This window comes from Hydra viridissima, unplaced genomic scaffold (genome assembly GCF_058129835.1).
Source record: "Hydra viridissima isolate aposymbiotic clone 2 unplaced genomic scaffold, HvirCarnegie_v1 scaffold_1, whole genome shotgun sequence".
NCBI lineage: Eukaryota > Metazoa > Cnidaria > Hydrozoa > Anthoathecata > Hydridae > Hydra > Hydra viridissima.
The window spans coordinates 22,920,461-22,931,848 of NW_028324300.1; the positions used below are offsets into that span (position 1 = coordinate 22,920,461).

General features: G+C 34.2%; 1 protein-coding gene across 1 annotated transcript; it reads left to right on the top strand.

The window, feature by feature from the left end:
• The first annotated feature begins 7,531 nt into the window (after positions 1-7,531).
• Positions 7,532-8,957, top strand: LOC149893966 (uncharacterized). The gene is made up of 2 exons (XM_090068601.1): positions 7,532-8,696; positions 8,932-8,957. Exons 1-2 carry the CDS (start codon positions 7,604-7,606, stop codon positions 8,955-8,957), a joined length of 1,119 nt encoding a protein of 372 aa, XP_089924727.1. The 5' UTR covers positions 7,532-7,603.
• Positions 8,958-11,388: the final 2,431 nt, after the last annotated feature.

The following is an 11,388-nucleotide window of genomic DNA, read 5'->3' on the forward strand; positions in this document are numbered from 1 at the left end:
AAACATCCTGGAGTCCTTCTGCAATTGTTTGAGTTTTCCCATCTTTCAATTTTAGTGCAGTCAACTTAATTTCTTTAGATTCATTTTTAAGGACCACGGCCTGATATTCAAAGCTAAATGTGTTTGCCGTCAAAGTGTATGCTCCACTTCTCCAGATGAAGCGTGCTCACCAATTTTTTCTTCACCTGAGCAGCTCTGGGATTGGGGTTTCAATGCCCTCACCAGAAAGCTGGCTGCACACCACTGCTGCTCCGTGGGATGACAGCTTTGAGCATGTAACAAGACGTCTTGCAATGCCTGTTGGGTTATGCTTCCTTTTGCTCATTGATGCTGCGTTGTCATCCTCCCAAGGATTGTCTGCACTGTTCTCGGATGAGTCCGTGCTACTTTCGGAACAATCAGGTAGCGTTAAGCTGGTAAGTGCGGACACAGTCGCTTCAATTGCCTTCTTTCGCTTGGATGGGTGAATGGTATTGACACTAGCAGGTTTGGCAGTCGAGTAACCAACGTGACCTTAGCTCTCAATTTGTAGTTTGTAGAGATTCTCATCCTCTTTGCACAACCATTCGCCTTTCATCTTAGTCATGTCAAACAGTTCATTCAATGAATCAAAGTTTTGTTTTTTTCGGCAGCCCTCGTAGTCTTTAAGAAGTTTTGCTAGTTTTGCACAAATAGCTTGATCAGATACATGTGGAAAGTTCAACGTTTTGCTCGATAGGTCTTTAAGCTCTACAAAAATTAAACCAATCCTCTCTCTCCGTTCTTTGGCAGTGGATTCAAGAAATTTGAAGCGTCCAATGACGTGGTTTTTCAGGGGAACGACTCCGTTCGCTCAAGGGTGCTTCATATATCGCCACGTTGCCTCTTCTTGATGGGGCTTGAAACTGGACTAAGCTCTTTGACCAGGTTTCCTTGTTCTTCTCCGTGTTAGAAGAGCTCTTCTTGAACGACATGTTATCTTCTACTCAGCAACTGAAATAGGAAAGGCCTTAACGTCAATATTAATTACCTAATAAATTAAAGAAACAGTTATTAAGTTTTCAATTGAATTGTTATTGTTTATATATTTTATTTCAAAAGAAGCAAATACCGATTATAGAAAATGAAAAAGGCTGACACTAATAAAATATTATTTGCTCAATTATAATTTGCGAAATATTAAATGTAACTTACCAAATAATAAAAGGATCTCTTTATACTTAAACTATAGAGAATGCACAATAATTAAAATATAGCAAAAATAATATGGTTGACACCAAATTAAGATAATTAAAACTCAACTACCCGCTTTGAACACTTCGTTTATATACCAGTTTATAGCAAACTGCAAAACAGCTGAAGAAAGTTTTAGAACTCTACAGAAGCTTCCCGAACTATTACGTCACTGTGACGTCACTTTCCTGGCTGACGGCGCACAGCGATATAAGATGTTCTGGGAAATTCTATACATTTCTCTGCTACATAAATTATTGCACAAGTCGGTTTAATGAGTTCAGTTATATACAGTATATATATATAAATATATATACATATATATATATATATATATATATATATATATATATATATATATATATATATATATATATATATATATATATATATATATATATATATATATATACAGTATTGGCCAAAATATTTGCAACCAAATAATGCTAATTTAGTTTTTTTTATATAAAAGTGCTGCATTTTTTCAATTTAGAGAAATAACTATGTAACTGTTTAGTTACAAAGTTCTTCAAGTTTTATTCATCACAAAGTTCATTATTTGGACACGAAAATTAATAAATTAATCAAAAGTATTTAAAAAAGTTGATTTCCTTCTGGAAAAAACAAGTGCAACTCGACAAAATGTTGACCAAGCTGTATTTCGCTACTACTATATAATGCCGATTCTGGCGCATTAATACCCTTCCCATATTAAGGAATCCAAGATGGCGTCGTGTTTTAATGCAAAGTGTTCCAGGACATTGATCCATACTTAAGTGTTATTCATGTTTAATTTTCTTATCAAGCCTTTTTATTCAATTTCTTACCGTGCATGTTTTGTAGTGTCCAATGGCCAAGGTGTGTATCTTATCATCTTTAATAATTCTTTTGTCGTCGTTAGCGCTGAGTGCGACTTTGTTAATTTCTTCTGTGTATATATCGTGAAGATGGGATCGAAAAACGTTCATGGTTGCAAGCTGTTCTTTTCCGCTCATTAAGCAGTCGTAGAAATTTTGGTGAGTGATGCGATTTTCAACAACTTTCTTTTTCATTCCTTTGCATTTTTTTTCGTCTTTTTCAAGTTTTTTGTAGGAGTAAAGTGTAGGTCTAAGCCCAACAAATTGTATGATTATTTTTCCGCCAGCTTCGTCTTTGAACATACCGATGGTCTTATTATTTAATCCTACTTCAAACCCAACGTTTTCAATGGCAGGATGGTTATTAGAAAAGTTGCTCGTGTCAAACATGTTTTTAAGATCGTTAGAAATGTCTTTGAAAAAATCATCCGTTTCTATTTCGTAAAAAAGTGAGTCGGTGTCAGTCATGAGCAACTTTGCTTTATCACCGTATTTAGGTTTGATGTATCCGTAATGGAAATCAAACATCAAAGTCTTGCTCAAATCGAGGATGCTCATTCCCAAGTAAACAGGTTTATCATAAAAGCATTTTGTTTTTTCCATGTGAATCGCGATTAATTTTTCATCAAAGATGGTGTTTCGTTTATAACGAGGGACTTTGGCAAATTTTAAGGCTTCTTTTTTAGTGGTGATGAGTCTGACATCAACGCGCTTTAGAATATTTTTCATTGTTTTTCCAAAGACGGAGTTGTTCATGAGTTTGAAAAATTTCTTATCAGATTCGTTGGTAGCTTTTTTTCTCTCATCGGTGTTGAGGTCAATGTATTTTTTCATGAAGGGTTCTTCTCTAAAGGTGATTCCTCGATGAATTTTGGTGATGACAAGTCCAAGTCGTTCATAGAGTTTTAGGTTTTCATGATGAACGACGTACTTTTCTTTGTTGTTTAAATTTGGAACAAGTTTGTCTACTTTTCCAATGGTTAATCTTTCACGAGCCAAAGGGTAGTCGTTGTGTAAATCGTGAAGCTCTTCAGGATATCTCAAATCGACTTTGAGAATGCACGGCATGCTACGCCAATTTTCATCTTCAGTCATCCATTTGAATCCTCCAACGGGAAGAGGTTTGCTCATGGCCCATCCGTATAAACTGCTGGCGTCTAAATACTGAAGGAATTTCGATGGTTTTGAAGGGTCATATTTGTCCATGTATTTGTTGTTTGCGTTTCCAAGTCTGTTGGAGATCATGCTAATCCCACCGCGTATTCCTTTTCGAAGCATGTCAATATCGGTTATCAATTCCAATTTAATTTTTGTTTTCTTTAACATGGCGTCCCAGGCTAATCCAGGAGAGGTGTAATACCAGGCGGGATCAAGACTGTAGCTTTTTATGCATACGTCTCTAAAATTTTCAAAGGCATCTGCAAGAATCAGCACGTCAGACTTGTTGTATAGCTCGTGGTAGTCTTTAAACGTTTTGCATCCAAATTCTTTATAAACGTTTTGCGCATGCGCGTAGTCTTCCTCTTTTGCTGGTTCATCGTCCAGTTTGGAATGAAACGCTTCAATAGAAGGTAATTGCGTTTCAGAGAATTTTTTAATGGAGTCAACCCATTCGTAAGGGTAAATGCCTTTTTTTCTTACCAAGTCTAACTGTTTATCTTCAGGAAAATATTTTTTAACGTTTTTGGATTGATCGTCGGTTAGATTTTTAGCCAGTTTTTCTAATTTGTCAGGCATGAATCTGGTGGTGTCAATAAAACTTATTTCTTTCCAAACTCCTTGAAGTTCACCTTTCTTATTGATAAATTCTCTCACTTTGATTTTTTTCGAGAAGCTGATGTAATTTTCTTCATTGTTGGGTATGCAATTGAGCTTTCCACCTAATTTCTTGATGAATAAATGGCAGTCGTAGCCACACAAGTTATGAAAGGCAACGGGAATAAATTTTGGAATTTTATATTCCAAGTTGAATTTGTTATGAGCAGCACCACGGTATTTCCCAGTCAAATGGCAGTGGTCTAAAACTTTATCATCGTTAAGATCTTTATTGCAAATGTGACATAGGGTTGAGCCTTTAAATTTCTTTTCATCCTCATCAGTCACTATTTTAATTTTTTCCCAGTGTTTTTGTAGTAAATCGCTGTCGTTTTAAATATTTGTAAGGTCTTCTTCAAGCCTGGTGATAAACTTTTGAGCCACATTGTCATCATCGCTTTCAGCTGTGTACATTTCAAGCTTGTAAAGGCTGTCGTCAAAGCATTTGATATAATAGCAGAAGGAGCTTGGAACGTGCTTTTGATATTGTTTGGTGTACGACTCTTTATTATTGTATTCAGTGTTGTCATCGATGGGCTTGATGAAACTTTCAAAGTCGGCATAAACCACAAACGGATGTCTCATACCCTTTTGATAGTTTTTAAATTCAACAGTTGCCCCTTCTTTAGGAAGATCGATTCTCATTGAAGCATTATCATAGCAGTCTTCTCGATGAATTTGGAGCTTTTCTTCTTGGTCGAAACCTTGCATGCACCTTCTGCAAAAATATCTTTTATGTTGATGAGCTGATGCTGAAGAGCTAGCAAACCGGCTGAAATTTTCAATTAGGCAATAATGGCTGTTTTCTTCGTTTGAAATATACAACAAATCAACGCAATGCTTTCTATCAACAAAGTCAGATACTCGCAAAGGTTGAGGCGCTTTTTCTTCATACTCATAGACGTTCACGCTAATTTCAGGATTATTCACTTCAAACTTGTCGATTTTATGGTAATCAACAGGAAATTTTATTCCATCCCAATCGAGCTCTTCTGATTTTAGAATGAGGTCATCATCAATTCGTTCGTTGTCTCTATTTTTAAGGTTCAGAGCTCTGGTGACACACCACTTGAAGCATTCATTGTCGTCGTTTTCCATGTTGACGATGGCCTTTTTGTTTTTCAACTTGGGAGTTAGCTCCATGTAGGAAGAACCGCTGAGAGGCCTGTAGTCGATAAAGTTGATACCCATTTTTAAAATCTTTGACAAGACGCCATTGGATCCCAACTTTTTGTATTTGACACTATTTTCCAAGATTTTTTCTTCCATTTCGCTCATTAACGTTCTTAAATCCGTAGCCGCTAGAATAATCTCTGATCTTGATGAAAAGGTTGCTTCCCGAGTCACTTCTTCACCAGTGATGATACTTACACTTTTCATTTCACACGTTAAAATAATTCTTACTCTGGTGTTTATTTCTCCTCCCATGGTTTGAATGGCAGATTCTCTTACCAAATTAAAAAAGGCTGCAAGGTCTTGATATCGAGAAGAAGGCTTGTAAGAAAATTGTCTCACAGCACGCTCTGCTGAATGTTCAGTCATATTAAACTTTACTGTAAAAGGTTTTGACGCAGACACCGGCTTCACAACAACGGGAGCAGGGAATACAAGACCTTTGAGAGACTTGATTGTTTTTTCCACTCCACTTTTCACGTTGTTCACTGTATTCTTCACAGGTGTTGGGACGTACGGATCAATGACAATAAGCACTTGGTTAAAACCGTTAGAGACTGTCGTTGCAATTCTTGAAAGCCATCCAGGTCTTGGTGGAATGACTGGTTTTAGTTTTGGAGCAATAGGAGGTTTTACCACAGCAGGTCTTGGTGGAATGATCGCTGGTTTTGGAGCAATGACAGGTCTTGCCTCAGTCGTGCGTCTACGAGCTACATGTTGAGGAGCAGTACCATACCCAATGATGGGCTTTGTATTTTGTATAGCTTTAATGAGCTCGGCTTTTCTCATTCTCGAGATGCCTTTGACGCCTCGATCATTAGCCATCTCTTTTAGATTTTTCACAGTCATCTTATTCATTTTATAAAGTAAATAAAAATCTTTAACCCATTTCAATTTTTTTGCCATGATCAAAAATTTTCAGCAAAATTAAAATCACGATACGACTTTTATTTGATAACCATGTTTATTGTCAAAGTATTTCCAGTAGTGACCCGTTTCTTTTCTTAATTGGTAATGAGACTTGTATTCAGTCACCTCATCCGTTTCCACATGAGTTATTTTATAAGTGAAGGGGTGGTTTCTAATTTCAACAAGCCTCGCCCATTTAGGATTGACAGGCTTTTTCTCCTTTTTTTCATGGTTTCTCGGCCTTCCCACAGGTTTCCTTTCTTTCACCTTTTTCATCAATTCTTCTTTATCGAGCAAATTGTTTTCATACGCGATCAGTGTCAAAGCCAACAAATTGTTTGATGTTTTGTTAACACCATTTTTTCTCAACAACACTTTCAAATCCTTTTTTGTGTAATGCATTTTTATTACTGAAAGATTTTATTCTTCTTAATTCAATTTTTTTCAGATCCGTGGAAATTTTTGACAACTACCTATACAAAAAAAATGTTCGCAATCTATATATGAAGATCTACGTTTTGGAGTAGGGGAGATGGGGGCGCATTGATCGCCGGGGCAGTATGATCTTTTGGCTTTTACTCGTTCATTTTTGCCTTACTAGAAGTGAGGCTGCAATTTAATTAACCATTTTGCTTCCCTAATTGATTATTCGTAATATTTTTTCATAAGGTTATCAGCGTCAAAAAAAATAAAGAAAATATTGTTTTTCGTCATAAAAAGTGATTTTTTTAAATCGTACTATAATTCAAATATATTTTTATTTAGATGTCTGTATGGGTGAACAAAAATTTTATTTTAAATTTGTTAGTGTTAGGTGTATAATATAATATATAATTTTTATTTGGCTGCAATTTATACAGTAGATATTGCTATCAGTATGTTACCTATACCTATTGGGGTACATTGATCTTTGACTATGCGGGGCCCATTGATCGGAGGATCAAAGTGCCCCATAGAAGACGAAGTGCCCCATGTTTTTGTTTATAAGCAATACAGTTAAACGAATGGAATTGTATTTATAATTTAAAAAAAAACTATATATAAACAAACAATAGCTTTTAGCATTTCATTTTTTAAATCTACTTATGTTATAAGCTAGTAATAATAATACTATTATTTTATAATATCAAAAGAATAATATTTAACATAATAATTAAAAAATATTTAACATAATATTATTATGTTAAATATTAGCATTTATTAAAAACATGTTTTTATTGATATATTTTTTTACAGATCTTAAAATGGTTAGAAATAGAATTAAAAAAACAAATAAAGTTGCTATACCAAGTGAAATAATGAAAGTAGCTGTTAATAAAGTTTTAGAAGGAACACAACTGAATGTTGCAGCACGTCAGTTTAACATAGATAGAATGACTTTAAAAAGATATTGTCGTAAAAAGAGGCTTAATCCAAATGAAGCTTTCAAGCCTAACTACAACAATAGACAAGTTTTTACAGCAGAAGATGAAAAAAGTTTATCAAGTTATTTACTAATTGCATCAAAAATGAACTATGGCCTTTCAACTAGGTCAACGCGATTATTGGCATATGAATTTGCTTTAAAAAACAATAAGATATGACCATCATCATGGATCAAAAATAAAATTGCAGGCATTGATTGGTTGCAAGGTTTTATGAAAAGACAACCAGAGTTGTCTCTACGAACACCTGAAGCAACGAGCTTCGCTCGATCAACAGCTTTTAACAAACACACTGTAAGAGAGTTTTTTCAAAATCTTAAAACGGTAAGAAATCGATATAAATATAATCCTAACTGTATATATAATGTTGATGAAACTGGTTTAACAACCGTTCAAAAGTCGGTAAAGGTTTTAGCTGGTAGAGGAAGCAAACAAGTTGGAAGAATCACATCTGCAGAACGAGGAACATTGGTAACTGCATGTTGTGCCTCTAATGCTATTGGAAATTCCATTCCTCCATTATTTATTTTTCCTAGGGTAAAGTTTCATGATTACATGATTAAGGAAGGACCTCCTGGATGTGTGGGATTTGCAAATCCTTCTGGTCGGATGAACTCAGAAATTTTCATAGAATGGATTAAACATTTTGTTAAATATTCAAACTGTTCTCAGGAATCTCCAGTTTTGTTACTTCTCGACAGTCATGAAAGTCATATTTCTGTTAAAGGCTTGGAGCTTGCAGTTCAACACGGAATTACAATGATAAGTTTTCCTCCCCATTGCAGCCATAAATTGCAGCCATTAGATAAAACTGTTTTTGGACCATTGAAAAGGTTTTACAATTCTGCATGTGATAATTGGATGGTTTCAAACCCAAGACCAATGACCATTTATGATATTGTTTCAATAGTTCGAGAACCGTATACAAAAGCTTTCTCACCATCTAATATACAGACAGGATTTAGAGTAGCTGGCATTGAGCCATTCAATTCTGAAATTTTCAAAGATGACGAATATTTACCATCATCAGTTACAGATAGAGCTGCTCCAAATACAGTTACTATCACTCCTGTCAACAACATGGAATCTGAAATGATACCAGCACATGTTAATCACATAGAGTCTGAAATAACTATAGTAAATATTGAAGCAAGTATTTTAAACAAAGTGTCAACAAGTGTTGCTTCTTTAATCTCACCTGAGGTTTTAAAACCTTACCCAAAAGCATCTGCCAGAAAAAAAAATGTTAAAAGTAGGCAGTTAAAAACAAGGATCTTGACTGATACTTCTGTCAGAAATGAAATTCGTTTGTCAAAAGAAAAGAAAATTTTGAAGCAAACCAAAAATCAACAAAAAGTCTCCACAAAAGATAAGAAAGAAACTAAGAATTACTTGCTTAGGAATAAAAAACAATGTAAACCAAAAGCTGCTTCACAACTTGACTTTCACAAATGATGAAATATTCTTAATCAAAATATTGTACTTTTAACAAGTTTTGTAAACTTAAAAGTTGTATTCTTATTTCAGTCTTTATATTTCAGTTCTTATAAATTTCAAGTTGTTGTAAAGTTTTAAACGTATATAAAGCGGGTATCTTATAGCTGCTGTGATTTATACATTTTTAAATTAAAAATTAGACTAGTGGGTTTAACTGCTATATTTAAAAAATAATTAAAAAATTTAGATGTATTATATGTTATACAATATTACCCTTTGACTAAATTATTTACAAGATTTAGTTATAGAAGTATTAAACGTTTAGATAATATTACGCATATAAGATCAATGTGCCCCAAGTCGGAGATCATAGTACCCCATAGTTTGGGGTACATTGATCTTTTGAGAGGGTTGTTTAAAAGTTAAAATTATTCATGTTTATCATTTTTTTAAATCAAAATATTTATATATTCCAAAAGCCAGATAGTTCTACATGTGTTTCGTAGTTAATAAGTTTTTAATTCTCTTTCAGGTTCTGCGCAATTTTCAAAACACTGCTACGGCGATCAATGCGCCCCCATCTCCCCTATCTTTCTTAACAACAGGTGGTTCTTCAACCATGATTAGCTTGTCACCCAATTCATCAAATACAATGGTTTCATCAATAACTTTTGTGTTGTTCTCCATCTTTTTATTAGATCTTGAATTTATTTAACACGAGTTCAATTTTTAATTCTTCGAAAAAAGAATTAAAAAAGACGGGTTGTTAGTTCATCCATTTCTAATAATAAAACGGTGAAGTCGATTTGATTTTTCATCTCTTTTAGACGCTCAAAGTCACTCATCAGCAGTTCCTCTTCACCAAAGAGTTTGATCATTCTTTGATGACTTCCTTCAATATAAGAAGGAACAAAATTAAGACCTGGTAAGATGTTATAAAATTCATCTCCAAACTCACGAACAAAATCATCTTGCCACTCTATGCGTTCTTCACCTCCTAAGATATGTTTTAGTTCATAAAGATCATGCTGAAAAATCCTTCTAATTTTGTATATGTTTTTTTTACTCAAATAACTTTTCACGATTTCCACAAGCCTGAGAGGGCTGAGGTCTTGAATCATTTTATGAATCGGCATGTAGTTATTTTCAAACGCATCTTTCATCAAAAGTCTTTGCAGTTTACTAAAAACTTTAAATTCAAGTTTCCAAATTTTTCAAGCATTTTTCCAGACTGTCTGAGCATGTCAATTGTGCTTTGATTGTTATCCATCTTTTTTAATCGCTGCCAATGATTTTACTCGAATTCAATTTTTGATGATGGCGAAATGTTGTTTTACGTGAGAGTGGTATTGTAAAACGAGTTCATTTATTTATTTTAAATATTAATATACAATATAATTAAACACAAAGAAGAGATTGTAGATCACAGCAAGTGATCGAAGAGTTGCTCGAGTCCGTTGTTGTTTCTTCAAGAGAGCGAGGTTTCGAAGATCACGCTATTTATACATATTCCCAAGGGGAAAATAATTGTTTATATAATATTAACCAATCCAAACACAATACGTTTTACGATTTGATTAGCGCAACACTCCCGCCACCAACAGTAGTCACTAATAGTTGAATGTCCTTTTCATTCACAAACGTAGATTCGAAAGAATTAAATTTATTTTCTTCAAGCAAACACAATTTATTAACTGGACGGTTCAAATATATGATTTTTCCAGCGGAGACACATCGTACATTCGCTGCACGCACTTGTCCATCTGATGACGGTAAAAGTTTTTCAATAATCCCTAGTTTTCATAATCCTCGAACCAAATTCGAGTCTTGGATTATCACTACATCGCCTTTTTTTATAATATTGTTATTTCCACTTTTATTATGACTTTTATGAAATTCGCGGAGCTCTGTTAAATATTCATTTCGCCATCTTACTCGAATTCAATTTTTTTCAGCAAACTTTTTTAGTTTCTTTGAAACCCTGGAAATCACAAGTGATTTTTAAGCAGCAGGACGGTTCTCTTCATCACGTTTTATTCTCTTTTTAATCTCCCTTTTGGAATTTTCCAGTGCCTCATCAAACAATCTTTTCCTTTCTTCTTTCCTTTCTTCTCGCATTCTTGCTCTTTCTTCTCGCATTTTTTTCATTTCATCACTCGAAAGAGAACCAATGAAAGGTCTTGCTTTTCTTACAGCTTCAACGAGCTGCTCCCTTGTCATTTTTGTGTAACCTTTTATCGCCCTTTCTTCAGCCTTTCTTTTTAATGAGGTCATTGAGACTTTTTTATCATCACCCATCTTTTTTAAATGTCGTGATTTTTTTTAAACCATTTTCATTTTTTTCAGCACCAACTTTTTTAGTTTCTTTGAAACCCTGGAAACCACAAGTGATTTTTAAGATCCTTTGGATCCATGGGAAATCTTTGATTTTTTAATTCTTCGAAAAGAATTAAAAAAAGGATTTTTTTAAAATTCTTTTCGAAGGATTTTTTTTTAATTCTCTTCTGCAATGACCACTTCTTCATCGTTTTCAAAGTCGATATCAGGATGAGCCCTTCTTC

Coding starts and splice junctions, on each gene's coding strand:
- LOC149893966 (XM_090068601.1), top strand. CDS start 7,604: ATGAAAAGACAACCAGAGTTGTCTCTACGAACACCTGAAGCAACGAGC. Junction 8,697..8,931: donor TTCTGTCAGAAATGAAATTC/GTTTGTCAAAAG, acceptor TTTATATTTCAG/TTCTTATAAATTTCAAGTTG.